Genomic DNA, 20,652 nt, shown 5'->3' on the forward strand with positions numbered 1-20,652 from the left:
TTACACAGGTTCACAGATGTTCCAGTAAAGAACTGCACATTGTTTTAAATTTTAATTGGAGGTCAGACATTAACATTTCTCTTTCAGAGTGCTAAGTCTTAATTGCTACAGGTGAAATCACCTTAATATCACCTTCATTACTATAACCAGTTGACAAGGTGATCAGAGATAGGCTGGAAGCTGCCATAGGTCCAGATTAGATCAGGTTCTATTCTGATTGATCTCATAATCCACCGCTTAGACAAGTTCTCATCAACTGCTTCAGGTTTTCAGTGGCTGACCTGCTATAGTCCATCCAAGATGACATTAAAAAGGGACTTGACCCAACATGGTTATAAGGCAGGTGTCTGCCATCACGTCGGTTCTGCTCCATATGAGAGCAGCTAGAATGGCGGCCATCCTCACATTAATGGCTATTGAGGGGAGTTTCCAACAGGGCCAGCCCACCAGACATCGTTTTCCAGCTTGGGGTGTGAACACGGTCTTAAAGGCGCTGACGGTTGGGCCGAGCAAGTCCCTTCGGGAGGCCTTCCTCAAACACCTCTCCCTCAAGTTCATCTTCCTCACGACCATTCCCTCCGCCAGATGGGTGTCAGAGCTGGGGCCCTGTCGGTACATAATGACTTGTATATTTTAGGCCGGTCTCAGTGTGCCTTCGTCCAGATCCTACCTTTGTGCCTAAGGTGAACTCAGCCTTTCAGGTGTCACAGGACATTCTCCTGCCTTCATTCTGCCCCAGTCCTAAGAAGGACTTGGAAAAGACCTGGCACACATTGGCTGTGTGCAGAGCCCTCAAGAGGACTTCAACCTTAAGGTCATCTGAAATGTTGTTCGTTTCCTTTTTTCCAGGCTCTTTGGGATACAAGTTATCTGCCTCAACTTGGTGGATCAGGTCTTGTATTCAAGAGAGCTACCGAACTCTTGATCTCTCTCCACCCAAGGGGGTGATGGCGCACTCAACCAGGAGTGCATCTACCTCTGCGGCCCTGGCCACTAGCGCCTCCCTGTCAGACATTGCAGGGCGGCCACATGGAAGTCGCCTTCAACCTTCATAAGACATTGCAAACTGGACGTGTCTCAGTCCGCTGTGGCGTCATTTGGAAAGAGGGTCCTCCAACAGATTGTGTCCGGGGCCACAGTCTCCTAGCAGCACCTCCCTCCCAGTTCGAGAGGGCTTTTGTAAATCCCAGATTACAGGAGGACAGGACCCTCTCTGCTGGGAAAAGGAACGTTGGGTACTTACCGTGACACGTTCATTTCCTGCAGAGAAGGGTCCTGGCATCCTGCCCACTCGGGTGCTGCCTGTGGCCTCCGACCCTGCCTGTTGGTGGACCTGCCTTGTTCTTCTTCTTGTTGCTGGATTGGTTTTCTGAGTTCTTGTTTGTTCTTGGACTAGTTTTTTCTAATGTGTTCTAGTTAACCCTTAGCTGATGTTACTAAAGTTCAGTTCCTTGATTTACCTTGCTACTAACTTGGCTTGTTATTGACTGAGGCTCAGGGGTGCTAGCTCCTCCCTATATAGGGGCCAGTCTTTTGTTTATAGTCCCTGCCTACAGGAGCAAATAGGAGGAGCTAAACCCAGATTACAGGATGCCAGGACCCTTCTCTGCAGGAAATGAACGTGTCACGGTAAGTACCCAACGTTCCTTTTCCTAATACTGTGATCTCCAGCACCCTGGAACCACTTTGGCTGAAGCACTACCAAGGTGCAAAGATAGGTTGGGTGGGTGGGGGTCACAACCAGGCATTCACAACTGTAAATATATATGTCCAGCAGTTATGATACTGTAAGTCCAGTTTATGATCTCATAACTGCTGCCAATCTTTGCAGGATGTTGTACCACGGGGTTGCGGCAGTCTAGTATTACCATATACTGTGCACCTGCGTCATATGCAGGCGCAATATACAAGGCTTTCAGCATACGCTGAAAGCCATGCCAGAAAGAGTAATGGCGCTCGAGCATATGCAGAATTTCTCTTACATGGGGGTCCAGAACAGATTCCCCATGTAAGGGAAGGGACCACTGTATACTTGTGTATACGTTGACCTGATGTATAAGTTGAGGGTATATTTGGGGGCCAAAATTATGGATTTTGATATAACCCATGGATAAGGGAAGGGTAAAACTTAGAGGAATGTAACATAGGACGTAAAAGACAAAGCAAAGGAAAATAGTGCCAAAAATGCTATTTTCTGATCCAGGCATTCAAAAAGGACATAAGCAGTGCCACAGTGAAGAGCAGTGGGGGCTGGTGTTTCTTTTAGGTTCTCCTGGGATGGACTAAGTTCTTGCCTTTCACTACTACTCAGAGAAGAGAATGGTTTCTATTTTAGTAAGAGTACTTAAATTGGCCTGTGGATTAGTCAACCCAGGTTTTTTGGGTTGATATTTTTGACTAAGATTTCTAGACTTACACATTTTGTGCTGGCTTATGACCATAATAAAAATGAACTGAACTGAACTAGACTTATACATAGGTAGCAATAGCACTTTACATTTCTGTGCAGCTTTACAGTGACCAAAGCACTCTAAGCGGTTTACAGTGTGTTTGCCAATTGCCCCCAATAAGCTGGGTATTCATTTTACTGATCTACAAAAGGATGGAAGGCTCAGTCAACCTGGAGCCTTGCAGGTTCAAACTCACAACATTGTGGCTGCAGTACTGGCATTTAACCACTGCACCACCAGGGCTCCTGGTGAGGAATATACATGAGTATATTCAGTATATACAGGAGTATACAAAAGTATATAAAGTAATTAACACCATGAAGCCAATATATGTGCAAATAAATCTCCAGCTGAAGCCCTTTTTTTAACCCATTATAGGACATTAGTGAAAATCTAGACAGACCTCAGTATTGGAAATTCCACCATGCTGCACATTCATGGAGCTAGCTGCATAAGATGGTTACCAAATGAAAGTATGAGGGTGACGTGTCAAGAAATGAGCCACATCTAAATCAGTTGTAAGGTGCTAGTGATCAGCTACCAAGGCAAGCTTTTAAAATTTTCTTTCACAGGAACTTCATTCTATTATACTTACTAAGGAACAATACTACAAATCTTAAAAGTTCTGATGACCATGAAATGTTGGTCTAGATTAAAAAAAGACTTGAAAACAAGAATTTAACTTCCTTTCTCTTTATTTCAGCTGAAATTTCCACCTACCTTTTTTTGTACATCTTTTCTTGAGCTGAGATTTCCACCTACCTTTTTTGTACATCTTTTCTTGTTGTATCACACTTTAGTGTGGGGTGATGTGATTTAAGCAGAAAATGAAAGTTGTTTGTACCAGCTTGTAAGCAATCTAGGCTAAAACTAGATTCCTTCCTGTGGGCATCCCATAATTTAACTATACACTATTAGAGCTAGAAGCAAGCAACTTATTGACCTATATGCCTGGGATAACATTAATTTGGGCGTAGGGTTCACAGAGTAATACTGAAGTGCATTCATTAATTTCTTCTAAAAATATTCAAACGAAAAAAGGATTGAAACTTAATGGACAGATCACTTTATTAAGAAATGTTACTGGCCACTATACCAGTGAACTCCCAAGGTGAAATATTTACTTGATGTAATTTGTTACTAACGTTGCTTGGATTGACATAGCAATTATGCATTCCACTCCCACTCCAAAATATTGGTCTACTTTTTTAAAATTAAAAAATCCTTAAGTACAGCATGCTGGGAATGTCTGTCAAACTATCCATAAGGAATTCCCTTAATTTTGGCAGGCCTCTACTATGCAAGTGGATTGTGCTTCTTGTTTATAAAAAGGTATCATTCTGATCAGCTCCACAAGGTATAATGAACTGTATTAAAATACACCTTGCTCATAACTTTCAATCACTTGCTCTACTCTATGTATGATCTTGTAGACTCAGTAACCAGCAGTGCTCCAACATGGATGTGATAGTGTTATCTTCAGTCTCATTTTGGCAAATATTGCTCCACTTATGGAAACAGATTACCATTTCCTCAGGCAAGCTGAATGTAGTTTAGAGCAGGGAGAAGAAAGATCTTCCATGAACTCACTCTTTGGGAAGGACAATATGTACTATTCCTATTTGCTTTAATAAGATGTAATTAGAGCCCAGATTGCACACATACATTTCAATTTATATACAGCTAAAGACATTAATCCATGAAGAGTATCCAATTCATATTTGAATTTGGCAGCGTACACTGATAGATTACATGAGGACAGAATTAGGTTCACTGAAGCAAAGCAATCTGTTTTAGGATTTAGAAAAATGCACAGATGCTTGCTGTGTAAACACTGTGCCTTGCCCTCTTGAGGAGGGCAAGACTAAACTGATACACCAGTTTTTCTGTTAGAGAAAGTTCATTCTTTACTGGACTGAAATAGTGAGAAAAATGTACAAAGACAGTTAAAAATAATTTTTCTGCATCTCAATTGGAGTTTTCTTCAAAGTAAAAATCCTCATCCATAATACACAGAATGGTAATTATTGAAATAAATAATTTTCATTAAATTTCTGCCTCCTCTATAGATGCATCCATTTCTATCTGATTCTAAAAGCACTTATTTCCATTAGAGCTTTTCCACCTGAAACGGTTTTAAAACTGTCCTTTTAATTAGCTTTAGGCTTTAATTCAAAGCCCTAAGAATTACTAGTCCTAGACTGACAAGCATCAATGTTGTTTCAGTCACAGTTTCGGTTCTTCTGCTGAGGTCCCTTTTAAAGCAAATCAGTACTGTGATGTTATTGTGTTGTCACAAGTTTAACAATCATGCTAATAATACGAGATCCTCGGGGGCATGTACACAGATCCATGCTGGGGTTCTTGACTTTATCCTGGAGTAGCTGGTCAAGTTCACAGCGAAGTTCTTTCACTAGTTCTGCCACCTGGAAAATACAAATACATGCACATTCAAAATAAGAATGTAGACAGCATGGGCTTTATAAGACTTAGAACAAAGGCTGGGGATTCACTTTCAGTGCAATGGCTGAACTGAAATAGAAATAAATTCCTGGGGCCCACATTAGAGTTGTGGGTGGGACCAGATGCAAAAACCTGAAAACAAACATACCAACACACTTTAGCTGAAGCACTTACTGCCAGTAACTAACCATAGGAGAGATATGTCACTTTTTGAATGAGAAGAACTTGTAACCAAAACTGGGAAATCACCAAATTATGTCATGGGGAAAGGAGTGTGGTCATCCTAGTAACCCCAGAGAACTAGATTTGGACCCCAGAGCTTGATGTTTCCTACTCAAATATCAATTCCTATAGATGTATACATCTATACAGAGGAAACAAAAGTTTAATGAAAATTGTTTCTTTACATAAGCCATTCCTACAAATAATTCCTACTCAAAAAGCACATTTGGTTTGTGTGGCTTACAGATTCTAATAGTAAGACACAAATTCAAAGTTTCAAGCCACTCTGGTTGATAGTCCCAGTCCAAAAAACCTGAGAAGAACTGTATACAGAGCTGTCTTTTGCCTTAAACACAGGAACTCTCTTACTAGAACAGAGAACAGTGAAGATGTGACAGAACCTAGAGAACAATCTCAAGAGGATGGATGAAGATGAGTAGGAGAACAATCCCTATAAAGAGATGATTGAGATCAAAGCTGTGGACAAGTAGGGGAAATTCAAGAGGGATTATCAGTAAATGTATGAAGAGGTCCTGTGTTCTTTTTCTTAAAGGAACGGCAAGCTGGAGAGGAATCAGGCAACTTCCCATCCAAAAGTGGTTGTCAGTTGTACCTCAACTGCCAAATTAGAGTTGCCAGGTTGGACAGCGCTCTTAAAACGTTAACCCTGAAGAGATTGAGAAGCAGAATGAGGTACCATAAAACTCTTATCAATCCAGGAGAAGGTACCTGTCTTCCCTTATCTTTCAAACACAACCATTCCCTCCAACATCACTTGCTTCTCTGGTGGAGAGTAAGGGATGGAGACAGAAAAGTACCAAGCCAGCACCTCTGCACCCCCCATCCTCAATTGGGGAGGCAAAAGCCACGTTGGGAAGGAACAGTTGCATCTGAAAGTCTTATTTTGAAAGGTAAGGAAAATAGGTACCTTTGTCCACCTGACTGAGTGTTACTATACATTATCTTGCTTCTCAATCTGTTCAGTTTTACCTAATCTGGCAACTGTACTACAAATTCAAAGGGGTTTGCAAGCATTGTTGGCCTTGCAGGTCTGGAATGTTATCAGCCTACAACAGGTCCTGGATCTGCATCAATATTAGAAAAGGATAATGGGGTGTATATGATGAAGACCAATTCTAGATTTCACAAGAATGGTGGATCCACCATCACAACCATGGATAATTGCTTGGCTAGTTTAGATAAGGAATTCTTGGAGGAAGAAGGAAGAGTATGTTTTTCTTCTTTCTTTTGTTCTTCTCACTCCTGTTTCCACTGACTGTTTCAGATTGTCAGCACTTGGAAACAAATGCCTTACTCAAATCACATGGCTTAGCTTTTTTTCTGCAGCCGCAGAGACTGAGGCCAGAACAGAGATGGTGTACAGTTCTCGAACGGAGGCTGAACTTGTAGCCAGGACTGAACTGGGGTCTGCCTGGAGCAAGCAGACTTGACAGATGGTGGCCTGCAGCTGACTAGCCCTCATGCTGTCCAAGAATTTAAAGGCCTGCTTCAAAGCAAAAGCTCACAAATGGGCTATACAAGTTTCAAAGGGATGGCATGGTAAAAGCCTGGCAATGATGGCACTGACCCATGATTTGGGTCTTGCTCAAGCAAAAAAAACACTGAAAATGTTCATCTGTGACCAAGATTTTAGACCCACCCTGATCGTATTTCTAGCACTGTGGCCATAAAAATGACCTGATGTGCCAAGTAAAATATAAGACAATGAAGAAATTATAAGAGACATATTTTGTTGATAGCAAGCAAAAGACTGGTGTAAAGCAGAAGAAACTGAAAACAGCTGGAACACTGAAGAAATTAGAAAAAGAAGGACTGATAGATGTTCCAAACCTAGCTGCAATACTGTGAAAAAGGAACCCAGGAGAAAGGTAGGAACCATGGTTGGACATGTGCATTGGAGTGGTAAGAGCCCCTGCCAAAATGCATTGTACAGCTCTAAAAAGGCCCACTGCACAGGTCCACTACACAAGTGCAGGATTACCCATTTGTGTGTGCCACACAGACCAAAAGAAAGAACAATTTTCCCATCATGAGCACCAGTTATACTATGTTAAACAGCTAAAATCCATACCTGGTGTGAAGTTGCAACAAAACGAATCCACCCATCATCTAGGGAAACAACAAATGCACCCTTTTGGAGCTGCACATTCACATGACCTCCTCCAAACAAGATCAATGGATACACTGACACCATGCTGCAGTCACGAATAAACACCCGGCTGGTTTTTATCATCTCATGATACACCAAGTAGGGGCTATCAAAGTGCCTGGTCTGAAACAATGAATCCAACATAATAATTACTGTAATTATCATTTTTATTAATGCTATTTATACTCCACCTTCACCCGCAAAAAACTGGGAGTCCAGGCAGTTTACAAATTAAAATAAGTACAATATCAAACATACAACAGATCAACATTAAAACAGAACTAAAGTTTTATCAACATTTAAAAACTTATAGGATACACATGAATTATAAACAATGCAGTTAAAAACACTATAATTAAAACAATGCAGCATCCTCTTAAAAGTACTTCCCTTAAAATCCATCATTCCAAAAAGCCCATCAGAATGAAAAAGTATTTCCCTGCCAACAGAATGAAACCAAAGAGAGGACCATTCTAGCTTCTCTAAGAAGGGATTCCAGAGCCTAGGGACAGATAATGAGAAGGTCCTGTCTTATGTCGCTTCAGAATTAACAGAACAAACAAACAAACAAACAAAAAACCACACACACAAAAGTGCTTGGGTCTTTTGTATACCGCTCTATATAATATAAATACAATGCAAAATATTGCTTGGTTAACATTTAGTTCTGTGCCAACATATAATAATAATAATAATAATAATAATAATAATAATAATAATAATAAATTTATTTGTATCCCGTCCCTCTGAGAACAATCGAGGCGGCTAACAAAGTTAAAAATACAGCACATATAAAATCGCTGGTGCCCTCCCCGCCTTAAAAAAGTATTAAATCCAATGCAGAATTTAAAAACAAACAAACAAACAAACAAACAAACAAAACATACAAGTTAAAAACTAACCAGAAAGTCAACAACATCACTCAGCAAACCATCAATGGGAGCGGCAGTATCTTATTCCCAGACGTTTTTCTGAGGCCGGGTTCTCTATTCTGGGAAGGCCTGCCGGAAGAGATCTGTCTTAACAGCCTTTTTAAAGCTGTCTAAGGATGTAAGCAGACGGATCTCATCCGGCAGGCCGTTCCACAGTCTGGGGGCGACGATGGAAAATGCCCTCTGGGAGGTAGCTGAGAGCCTAGATTTTTGTGGCTGAAGTAGGCCTCTCCCAGAGGAGCAGAGTGCGCGGGGAGGATTGTAGGGGAGAAGGCGGTCCCGGAGATAGCTTGGACCCAAGCCATTTAGGGCTTTAAAGGTGATAACCAGCACCTTATATTGGATCCGGAAGCTAATGGGCAGCCAGTGGAGAGACTTTAGAACCGGGGTAATATGGTCCCTCCTGGATGTTCCAGAAATTACTCTGGCTGCCATATTCTGTACTAGTTGCAACTTCCAGACCAAGCATGAGGGTAGCCCCATGTAGAGCGCATTACAGAAGTCTAGACATGAGGTTACCAGCGCGTGCACAACAGTCTCAAGATCCCTTACTTCCAGAAAAGGGCGCAACTGGTGCATCAGCCGAAGCTGATAACAGGCGCTCCTGACTGTCACATTTACCTAGAATCATAGAATCATAGAGTTGGAAGAGACCACACGGGCCATCCAGTCCAACCCCCTGCCATGCAGGAAATCCAAATCAAAGCATCCCCAGCAGATGGCCATCTAGCCTCTGCTTAAAGACCTCCAAGGAAGGAGACTCCACCACACTCCAAGGGAGTGTGTTCCACTGTCGAACAGCCCTTACTGTCAGGAAGTTCTTCCTAATGTTGAGGTGGAATCTCTTTTCCTGTAGCTTGCATCCATTGTTCTGGGTCCTGTTCTCTGGAGCAGCAGAAAACAAGCTTGCTCCCTCCTCAATATGACAGCCTTTCAAATATTTAAACAGGGCTATCTTAACCTTTTCTTAACCTTCTCCAGGCTAAACATCCCCAGCTCCCTGAGTCGTTCCTCATAGGACAAGGTTTCCAGACCTTTCACCATTTTAGTTGCCCTCCTCTGGACACCTGGTTCGACATCAGGAGCGACGAGTCAAGGTGCACCCCCAGACTGCGAACGCAGTCCTTGATGGAGAGTGTGATCCCGTCCAGGACCGGAGGTTGCAACCCAATTCTTGGTTTCGGGGTCGCTACCGTGAGCACTTCCATTTTGTCTGGATTCAGCCTCAATCTGTTTTTCCTCATCCAGCCCATTACTGCCCGAAGACATTCATTGAGAGAGGAGACGCCATCAGAATTCGAGGCCGACAAACGAGACATGGAGAAATAGATTTGGGTGTCATCAGCGTACTGATAACACCCAGCTCCATAACTCCGAATGATCTCGTCCAGCGGCTTCATATAGATGTTAAATAACATCGGGGACAGAATAGCACCCTGTGGAACACCACAGGTGAGTTCCTTCCTACTGGAGCAACTGTCCCCGAGCATCACCCTCTGGGATCTGCCCGAGAGAAAGGAACGGAACCACTGCAATGCATAACATGGTCAAGCTCAGAAGGTTAGCAGGAGAAGTTCAAAGCCTCTAGACAAGAGACATGATCACACTACTCTGTTGTAGTGCTATTATTCCACTTTAACTGATAATATCCAGGGTTTACTTGCATGGTTAGATGACAGGGAAAGTTACTCTGTATCTGTACAGATAAAGGGTAGGTAATTACAGGGCAGTTTACAAATGTGTAATGACATGGAATCGCCACACACTCAAACATCTATTAATTTGCATGCTTTCCTTATGTGAAGAAGCCTGTTTATGCATCTGTGTTGGTAACAACTACAGATATAAGCTGTATTGATGGGATTGGGGAAATCACCTGGTAGTTTACAGAGGATGGATGGATGTAAACATAGCCCTCTTTTTTTGTAACAAACTTCAGCTCCCCAGGTTTTGGATTCATTTTAACAGCTCCTGTACTGGTCTTCTGGTACTTTCCTTCTGGCGTTTTCACCTAAATAAGTAAAAAAGAATGGGAGGGAGGGAGGGAAAACAGACATTTGACTAGTTCTCAGAAGCAACTCCCATTCAGTAAAACAAAGTTGTACAGACAGAAACTCTGTAAGCAACAGAGACCCTGATATGTACCATGAGCTACTTTAAAAGACTGTTGTAGATCTTCTTGAGGTAATGCTTATCGTATGCACTTGTGCATACAAGTAAAACATGGTATACATGCTAATTATCCTCCTCCTCCAGTAGTAGACCTTCTCTAGATCTGTAGTACCACTCTCTTCCCATTGCTTCAGTTAAGTTTTACAACCCCAGAGCTTGCTGAAAGCAAGCTGAAACAAGTGTCTTCAGTGGCACAGCATGACAAGATGATGTACCTACCAACCAGCACCACCCCCAAATCACCTGCCTATTGAAACATTAACATTAATAATCTGCTTACCATAGGGTTTTGCAAACTTGTGACAAATATTTGTTTCTCAATCTGGGAAGACAGTGCTTGAAAAAATTACTTTGGGAGCTACAATTCTCAGAATCCCTCAGCCAACTTTAAAATATATTAAAGTATTGTTATTATGAGCCTTCAAGTTGTTTCCAACTTATGGTGACCCTAAGGCAAACTTATCAGGTTTTTGGAAAGATTTGTTCAGATTTTTTAAAACACACACACACACACACACACACACACACACACATATATATTATTGGCTTCCTCTGAGGCTGGGAATTTAAATCCTGGTCTCTCAGCATCCTAGTCCAACACTCAAACAACTACATTGTACAGTCTCTTGTAGCACAAGTTACTCCATGCTGTATCTCTTCTCAGGCTCTCTAAGAATAATCAAAATTGAGAAAAAGAGAAATGGCGTATTGATCTTAGCTATATAAAAGTGAATCTGACTCTTTCCTCCTGGCATCTATGTCTTTCTTGAATAGCTTGTGATCTGCATGTTGGTCTATCTAGAGCAGGGGTCAGCAACCTATGGCCCGCGGGCCGGATCTGGCCTGGCGAGGCCTTGGGACCGGCCCCAGCCCGCCCCCACCGCAGCTTCCGCGCTGCTCTGGGTGCCATTTTGAGTTCGGCCCCCCAGTTGTCTGAGGGACAGCAACCTGGCCCCCGGCTCAAAAAGGTTGCCTACCCCTGATCTAGAGTCTCTTTGGCCGCTTCTACTGTACAGAAATGGCGTTTCCAAAGAGTTACCTAATTCCCCTTTTAGCAAAGAATATGCTATTAGCAAGTGTGGAGCATGATACTAATGAGTTCACTAGAACAGGAGAGGCAGATACAATATATGGACATACACAACTAGATGGGGAAAAACAACAACAACCCTGTCTTACCTGCACTACATTGGGATACAGTGCAGCACATAGCATAGCTGATATCAACTTAACATTCTCTGCATTTGCATTTGCCTGTAAATGTAAACAAAATGCCATAAATTAGAGTATGTTGATTGTCACTTGTGTAGATGTTTGCATGAAACTGGGAAGCACAAGTTTAGGGGCATAGGAACCTAGAATTCCAGTTTTTATTTGCATTTTTTAAGAAAAGAAGGGTTTCTAGACCATACAGAGGTTCCAAAATGTGAAGGAAATATACATAAAAAGGTCAAAAGTTAAGGGATGTAAATTCCATACTATACATGACAATCTCTCCCCCCCCCCCCCCATAAAAATACATGAAGCAGTCTTACCCTGAGTCAGACTACTAGCCCATTTAAGCCTGGTACTGTTGATTCTGACTAGCAATGGCTCTCAGACAGAAGTCTCATGTAGCCCTTTTACCTGACATCCTTTCAGCTGGAGATAGCAGTGAGTATTATCTTGGATTTTCTTTAAGCAAAGTCTCAGGTGGGATGTGCTCAGCCATATCCACAGCTCCCTTGTGCTCATGACTTCCACTCTCTTATTCTAATAGTTGTCATTAATTGCCATCAAGTTGACCTATGGGGACTCTATGAATGAGAAACCTCTAAGTGACTCTGTCATCAACAGCCCCACTCAGGTTCTTGCAAACTCAGGGCTGTGGCGATTGAGTCTATCCATCTGTAATGCAGTCTTTCTCTTTTTCTACTGCCTTCCACCTTAGGAAACATTATTGTCCTTTCTAGTGAGTTATGTCTTCTCATGATATGGCCAAAGTGCAACAGTCTCAGTTTAATCATCTTGACTTCTAGGGACAGGTTGAGCCTGATTTGCTCTAGGACTCATTTATTGATCTTTTTAGCAGTGCACAGTATTCACAGAACTCTTTTCCAGCATCACTTCTCAAATGAGTGTATTTTCTTCCTATCAGCTTTTTTCACTGTTTTCACAACCACACATAGAAATGGGGAATACTACATCATGAACTATCCTAACATTAGTATTCTGTGAGTTATTTTTACACTTCAGGATTGCTGCCCTCTAAGAGCAAGTCTTCTGATTTCTTGACTGTGGCTCTGCTCTGATTGATGATTGAACCCAAGTATGAAAAATCTTGGAACTATTTCAATGTCTGCACTGACTATTTTAAAATTATACAGAGTATCTATGGTCATTATTTTTGTTTTTGGAATGTTCAGCTGCTTTTACTTTCTTCCATAATCTTGTCAAATCCTTGGACTTTTATATAGTATGGTGTCATCTGCGTATCTTAGATCGTTGATGTTCCTTCCTCCAATTTTCAAACCGACTTCCTCCAAGCCTAATCCTGCTTTACTGTGTGTATATGTTCAGCATACAGGTTAAACAGACAGAGTGGTAGAATACAGCCTTGCCAGACACCCAGACCTCATTCTGTTTCCCCCTGTTCTGTCCTCTAACAATAGCCTCTTGTCCTGAGAATAGGTTACGCATCAGGACAACCAAATGTTGTGGCACACCCATTTCTTAAATAGCAATCCATAGTTTCTCATGATCTACACAACCAAAAGCTTTGTTATAGTCTATAAAGCACATGCTGATTTTCTTTTGAAATTTCTTAGTATATTTCATTATCCAACATAGTTTTGTAACATGATCCCTAGTGCTTCTTCCTTTCCTGAACCCAGCTTGGACATCTGTCATTTCTTGCTCCATATATGTAAAGTCTTTGTTGTATAATTTTGAGCATCACTTTGCTTGCATGGAAAATTAATGCAATGGTCCTGTGGTTACTGAACTCCCTGGAGTTCCCTTTTTTGGGGACTGGAATGTATATGGAGCATTTCCAGTCTGTGGGGCATTGTTTTTGTTCCCAAATCTGTTGATGGATTTTAATTAAAACTAGAACAGATTATTTCTGTGTAACTTGGAACAGCTCTACTCGTGTGCCATCTGTTCACGATAACTTATTTTTCTGAAGTGTTCTGAGTGTAGCTCTCACTTCACTTTTTAAAACTAGAGGTTTGTCCTCATATGTTTCTTCTTTAACTGAAACTGTCATTCTTTCATCTCTTTTATATAGTTCTTTCTTGTATTGTTTCCATCATCTTTTCATTTCTTCTTGGTCATGCATAATGTTACCCTGCTGGTTGTAAAGCATCCCAACTTTTGGTTTAATTTTTCCTTTGATTTCTCAGATCTTGTGGAAAAGGTGTCTTGTTCTTCTTTTTCTGTTGTTAGCTTCTATTTCACTGCATTGATTATTACAGTAGTTTGCCTTAACTCTGTGCACAAGACATTGTACATTTACATTCATTGTTCTGGTTCTATTTCTGTCACCTTTAATTTTTGCTTCTTTTCTGTCCTTGACTGCTTGTAGAGTTTCATCTGTCATCCACTGAGACTTATCATTCTTTTTGGCTACAGACAGTGTTTCCTGCTTTCCTCTCTAACAATGTCCTTGGCTTCAGTCCAGAGTTCTTTTGGCTCCTGGTCAATTAAGCTCAATAATGCAGATCTGTTTTTCACTACTAGTATTATGCAAGTAAGGCACAAGTTCTGCTTCACTTATATCTGCTTCATCAGGCATTCAGAAAGACCAAATGAAGCAAAAACTATAACTGGGTAACATAGTTTTTAGTCAGCTTGAAATAAAATAATTAACCAAACATTCCTCAAGCAGGAAATCCCAAGTCATTGGGAAAGACTCCATCAAAGGCTGTAGCTATTCATAGGTTCTTAGATCTCAAAGAGGAGGGGGGTGTACAAAATAGTCAGTGGAGCAGGAGCAGGTATAAAGAATATATAGATGCCATCAATTTCCAATTTATTTGGACAGATGAGGACAGTGGCACAGAATGAGAGGGAGAACATTTAAAGAAGACTAAAAGGTACACAGCTGTAATGAATTAATTAGAAGAAGGCACATATCCCTTCTCTGTTACCAGTCCAGTTACCTCTTCTCCTGTAGCTTCAAGAATGCCATCCCCTCCTTGAGCCCATCTCCTCTCGATATCCCAGGCTCTGAGTCCCTCCTTCACAAATCCAATATCAGACAGGAGTTCAGTGAATTGCCTTTTTAAACTAGCCATTTCCTAAAGTAATGGGGGCAGGGGAAGATAAGAGACACTTTTCTTAGTTCCCAATTACAACCATATCGGACTGTGTAGATTGCTCCTCAGCACCCCAGAAGAATATTACATTACCTGAAGAATGTTTTCTGACAAGAAGTTTTCTCTGCAAAATCTGTAACTTGCTTGAGAGCTCTCTTTTGAAGATAGACGCCATCCCTAAATAGTGGAATTGTAAAATGTTACCAGACTGTCTTGTCTCTTATAGTTTAGAGGGCCTACAACAAGGCAGCTTTGGAGATGAAATAAAAGAACAGACATTTATTCCTCACCTTATATGCTTGGAGAAGAGCCAGGTAATCACTGTTTCCTATTGCAAATTCCAGCTTTTTCTTGAATGCCTCTTCTCTTTTGTCCCATGGAGAAACCTTTATAATTAAAAACACACAATTATACAACTGGCATATTTAAAATTAAAATATGGTCTATCACAGTTCTATTTGTACACAAAATTCATTCTTCTGGGTTAATTCTACTGAAGTTATGCAAGATCAAAAATGCAAACGTGGTATAGTGGGTTGAGTGTTGGAGTCTGACTCTGTAGACCAGGGTTCAAATCCCTGCTTAGCCACAGAAACCCACTGGGCAACCTTGGGCAAATTACATTCTTTCAGCTTCAGACGAAGGCAAAGACAAACCCTCTCTGAACAAATTTTGTCAAGAAAACCCCATGATAGGTTTTGCCTTAGGGTTGCCCTAAGTTGGAAAAGACATGAAGGCACACAATAACAAACAACAATGCAAGAATCCTGTAAGTAACAACCTACAGAATGCAGCAGAGACACAAACCAAGATAAAATTTCCAAAGGGTTTTCACACAGAGTTATAATGGCTACTATATTCTTCCCTTTTCCCATAGAAAGCAGAGTGATGTACATGGAGCCTTCCTATTTCATCCCACAAGAAGTCTCTGATTTAAATTAAGGGGAGACACAGGAGCTATCCCAAGGCTTGTGACTGATCAGGACTAGTGGCAGGTTTCTCTAATCCAGTTCCAGCCACACTGGCTCTTGTATCTCGTAACATTGAAGATACTGTCAGGGCTTAATGCATATACACATTCATTCTACTGTATGGTATTTCTTGTCACAAAGTGTTGTGATGTTCAAAGATACATCTTTGCTTAATATGTGTATATGTACATTTGTGCACTTACATGGATACACATACATGATTTTAAAGAAACGCAGGACTTCAGACATATTTGTTCTGGATCTCAGAAAGATGCAATTAATATATTAAATCATCTATCATTATTAGGGTTACTAATCCAAGAGAACTATTAAAGTCTTAAAGCAAAACATTTTGGCTCCTGTCTTCAGTTTCTCTGATATGAATCAAAATGTACTGTAGCCAAAGTAGCAGTTATAGAACAGAGAGGACAGAATATTCTGGAGAGTGGCATTTGCTGTGGATGAGTGATTTTAAGTATTATCTTCCAGGCTAAGGCCATTCAATATTAAGTTTTGATAGTCAGCATTTCGCCTGCTTTCTTGAATCACATGGTATTTATGTTGCAATAACTGACAGATCAAACAGTTTGTGATTTTCTGAACAGAAGCGCTTGAAATAACCAGTTCTAACAATACCATTTGGCTACAGTACCTTCTGGATAAGGTATGAGAGGTCCCTAGGAGACAGAAGAGAATGCAGTGGAGTGGGCAATTAGGACAGTCAAGATGGGCAACAGGAGAGAAGGGGATGATAGGTGCCAAGAAAGCAGCTGAAGGATTTAGTTTAAGAATTTATTATTTATGTCACTGTTTTTATATGGGGCTTCATTTATCTTTGATTCAATGTAAGGATTCAGGTTCTGTTATTTTTAATATAATTCATTCATGCTTTTGAAAGGAAGCCAGGAATTGAGTTTTTATTTAATCAAAGCCCAGATTGGTTGAGTTTGAACATAAATCCCCACAAGATACAGTATATTCTAAGTATACACTCTAGGTGCATTTGTGGTGGAATTTCCATTTTCCATCTTGTGTATATTTTTATGTATATTGGGAATTAATTTTTTTAAGGCTAGAGGCAATTTGAAAGAGTACATCCATTCCTACTCTGCATATCTAGCCTCCAGGAGTTCACCTTCCAAACAGGTTGCAGCCAACACCCGCACTGTTTAACACACACACACACACACACACACACACTTCACTACTGAAGTGAACTTCCAACTGCTTTGGGGGTGGGTGATTGTTTTTTGAATTTTTCGACAATCCATGCAAAAGAATACCAGGGCAAATAACTGCAGTTTCCTACCCATTTTGGAAGTCTCCTTTTTTAAAAGTGTAGTAATTAACATGTAGGCATAATTTAGAACAACACTACTGTACTTACAAAAGGCGATCTGTAGGCCCTGCTTGCTGCTATGGTCAGTGCAGGATCTAGACAGCGAAATATAGTGCCAAACAGCATTAGCTTCCCAATCCTTACATCAACAGGCAAGGAAGCCAAGTGATACCCCAAAGGAGTGAGCTTTTCATCTGAAGTTAGGGCTCCAACATCTTGCAACCGCACTTTTGATGCACGCAGAGACTCAGCCGTTGGTGGCTCAATCAATCGGGATAAAACTGAATGAAGGCTATGTGAGGAGAACATTTCCAAAATCTTAATCCTGGAAGAAAGAGGGTGCAAATAATATTTGGATTGTTTGGGCTGAATTTGCAATAAATTGAAGTAGGGATTAGGATTAAGTAGGAGAGAGAAAACATTTCCAAGATATGCCAAGAGCATGTTAAATAGCTGTATCAATGAAGATTAAATGGCTACTAATGGAAAAAATGATTTACCGGAGACAGAGTTGCTCCAAAGGCACTCTTTGTATTTCAGGTAACTGCTGCTTTAAAAGGTGGTGATTATAATGATGGCTACTGAAGAGATGAAAGCAAACACCAGAGGCTACACGACCTGCTCTCCCTTTTCTTTGCAAGGCATTGGCTTTGGACACAAATATATCTTCCAGGCTTTCCATGCCTTTGCTAGGATCATACCTGTAAAGAATATATACAGTGGTGTTTTAAATATTAAGACTGATCTTTAGGAGGTAGCGTTCTGAGTTTTTCAGGGTGACTATATAACATTTTTTATTACTGAAATATTCATTCGATTAGATGTATGAATAAACCCCCAACCTAGTAAATGCTGAGGGTGCTGTACAATAAAAACAATAAAATGTCACATAAAGCCCAAGGAACAAAACCACATGATCAAATTTTCAAGTGGCATTTTTTTAAAAAGTGGACAAACAAAGCCTGCCAGAACAAATAGTCTTTAATGTCTGTCTAAGCAAAATAATTTTTACAGCATAGCTGTACATATTGTTTTGCAATCATTAACTTTTGGTTCATTTGTTTTTTTAAAAGATTAAGAGGAAAAACAAGTACTACTGGAAGATTTACTTAAAATGGATGGACAACTGTGGAGGTGGGTGGAGACTATTTCTGTAGCCCCTTGCCCACCCCAAGACACACAGCTGTTTCCAATGTAGTTAGTTGTGATGTAGTCTCCCTCTTGGTTCTGAAAATCAACTGAAATTGCCTTTTAAATTTTTGGGGGGAAGCTGGAAGATTTCGGGGTCTCCAGGGGGACTTCAGGGAATTTCATGTAGCCCATGGGCTGAACTTCCCCCACCCGTGGTCTAAGAAGCAGGGTCAACATCCAGATTATAAACCCTCCTTTTATAATTTGCTAAGGAAAATCATATGCTGAAGCAAGAAAGGTAAGTGAAATTATTAGGTCCTATATAGGAAAGAAAGAGTATATGTAGATAAGAAGGGAAATAAAATTTGGATTACAAGGAAATTTGAAAGTGGGTGAGGGTGACAAAAGGGCAATGAAGCTACATAGACTTCTATGGACTTGCTGAAAAATAGGAAGCATGCAGCAGTATAGCAGGGATGGGGAAAATACTGGCTTCCTGCAGCTCCTGAGCCCCCATTTGCAGTAATATATGAACATCACCATATACATAGCCTTTTTCTTTTAAGAAATATTATATACTACACTACTTTTTTATATTAGTCTTCCCACTTCTTTATCCATGCACCTTTTCTCTTTCATCTTTCCTGAATCAATCACATAGACTATATCATCAATGGTAATGGACGTTTCTGCTATATTTGTAGATATGATAATCTTGGTGACTCCTGTGGGAGGCTTAAGGAACACGGCCTGCTGTTCCTCACTGGACAGTGAAGAATGGAGTGGATAAACAACACAGCTAGGAGAAAAAAAGAACAGAGAGCAGGTTGAGGAGATGAGTTGTGAGTCTTTTTTCATCTCTGTCAGTTCTTTCACATAGTAAAACCAGAGCTGTTAAAGTGGAATTCTAGTTCCATTTTGCAGTACATCTGTTATTTCATGCTAAAAAAGGCCACGTAAGATATCACAACAAGCCCAAGACAGGATCCACCTATAGCATTTATCTCACATTATAATCATTTATGGAATACACTGGAAGCAGCATTTCCAACTCTGCTTGTGGAGGAAACCGCAGCATTCTTCAAGTTCAGAAGCAGAAAACTTTCCCAATGGGGGCCAGGACTACTTTCAGGAAGAGTGAAGCAACTATTTTCAGCATAAATGCAGGGTGGCAAGTGTGTGTGTGTATGTTATGTGCCTTCTGATTTATGGAGATCTTAAGGCGAACCTATAATAGGATTTTCTTGGAAAGATTTCTTCAGAGGTGGTTTGCCATTGCTTCCCCCTTAGGCTGAGAGCATATGACTTGCTCAACTTCACCCAGTGGGTTTCATGGCTGAGTTGGGAATCGAACTCTGGTCTCCAGAGTTGTAATCTTAACACTCAAACCATTACACCGCACTAACTGTTTATTCTGAGCAATACCCCAGCTGTTCCCTCACTGGCTTTCTCTTTGTCCTGTGCTCTCTCTGGATCCACCAAACTGGCCTCAAATGTGTTTGTAAAATTGGTTTTAAAATCTTTTAAATAAATAATCAAATTAAATAAACTGAACTGTTCCAACAGATTCAGGGAAAGTAGAAGAACATTTTAAACACTCTGTATCAATTAAAAAAAATATTAGTAGATCAATTAGACCACAGAAATAATACCAAACCATGGTTTGTCACTATATAAATCAGCCTCGTTCCCACAAACTTCTGGTCTACCTATAGTGGTCTGATATTCCCCCCCTCTCTCTTGCTTTTGAAGCAAGTCATAGTGTGTCATTCCATCTGACCTGGGCAAACTATGACTTTTGGAATCTAGGCATGTAACGTATTTTGAACTAGATTATGATGTCCCAGTTTGCAAATAAATCACAGTTCCTCAGTTTTGATATAATTCCAACTATAGCATGTTGCTAAATTGTAAACAAAAGGGAAAACAACATATTGTGAGCAGAGGAAAGAGTGTACAAGTATAATCTGTGTAAGACTAAACATGGTTTAGTCTTATCTCTGAATAGAACAAATTTATTTTCTTTAGTAGCAGTAATTTATACACAACTAAGTAATAAACACAGTTTATAAACCGGCTATACCAGCTATAGGTATTATCTATTATGTTATACTTTTAAACACATAATATAAACCCCACTAGACAAGGTTGCTAGGATGCCATCTTTCTCCTCAATAACATTTCCTAAACTAATTTTATTTTTTAAAATGGGTTAAGGGAAGCATATTCTTCACTTACCGTTTGCTGTGACGGTTATTGAACAGTGAATTAGACTGCAATTGCTTATATAGTGTTTTAATTTCTGCCAGACCTGGCAAAAATATCAGTACTGCACCTAGATAGAAGTATGTAAAAAAGAAGATTGAATTAACAGAAAAGACTTTATTGATTTCTAAAAAGATTTTGCATAAATAAATATGCAACACACAATGCATCTCAGATCCAGTACAATGAGGAATAATGAATTGATGGCTTCTGACTATCCAAATCATCATCATTATCAT

General features: G+C 40.4%; 1 protein-coding gene across 6 annotated transcripts in view; it reads right to left on the reverse strand.

Annotated features, from left to right (window-relative positions):
- Positions 1-3,500: 3,500 nt before the first annotated feature.
- The window catches only part of DHX57 (DExH-box helicase 57), a 92,137-nt gene continuing 74,985 nt past the window's right edge, over positions 3,501-20,652 (reverse strand). For 5 of the 6 annotated variants that reach the window (XM_089529010.1, XM_089529007.1, XM_089529009.1 and 2 more), the window contains 11 exons: positions 20,387-20,483; positions 18,774-18,947; positions 17,518-17,718; positions 17,066-17,342; positions 14,998-15,093; positions 14,801-14,884; positions 14,552-14,689; positions 11,589-11,663; positions 10,114-10,248; positions 7,228-7,428; positions 3,501-4,876 (listed from right to left, as the gene is read on the reverse strand). In XM_089529010.1, coding sequence (XP_089385136.1) covers positions 4,733-4,876; positions 7,228-7,428; positions 10,114-10,248; positions 11,589-11,663; positions 14,552-14,689; positions 14,801-14,884; positions 14,998-15,093; positions 17,066-17,342; positions 17,518-17,718; positions 18,774-18,947; positions 20,387-20,483 — 1,622 coding nt within the window. In that variant the 3' untranslated portion in view covers positions 3,501-4,732. Of the gene's footprint in view, positions 4,877-7,227; positions 7,429-7,686; positions 7,808-10,113; positions 10,249-11,588; positions 11,664-14,551; positions 14,690-14,800; positions 14,885-14,997; positions 15,094-17,065; positions 17,343-17,517; positions 17,719-18,773; positions 18,948-20,386; positions 20,484-20,652 lie in introns of those variants that run through there. The other variant, XM_089529012.1, reaches the window with a different exon arrangement.

This window comes from Sceloporus occidentalis, unplaced genomic scaffold, assembly GCF_023333645.1.
Source record: "Sceloporus occidentalis isolate IW3139 unplaced genomic scaffold, rSceOcc1.0.p SCAF_6, whole genome shotgun sequence".
Taxonomy (NCBI): domain Eukaryota; kingdom Metazoa; phylum Chordata; class Lepidosauria; order Squamata; family Phrynosomatidae; genus Sceloporus; species Sceloporus occidentalis.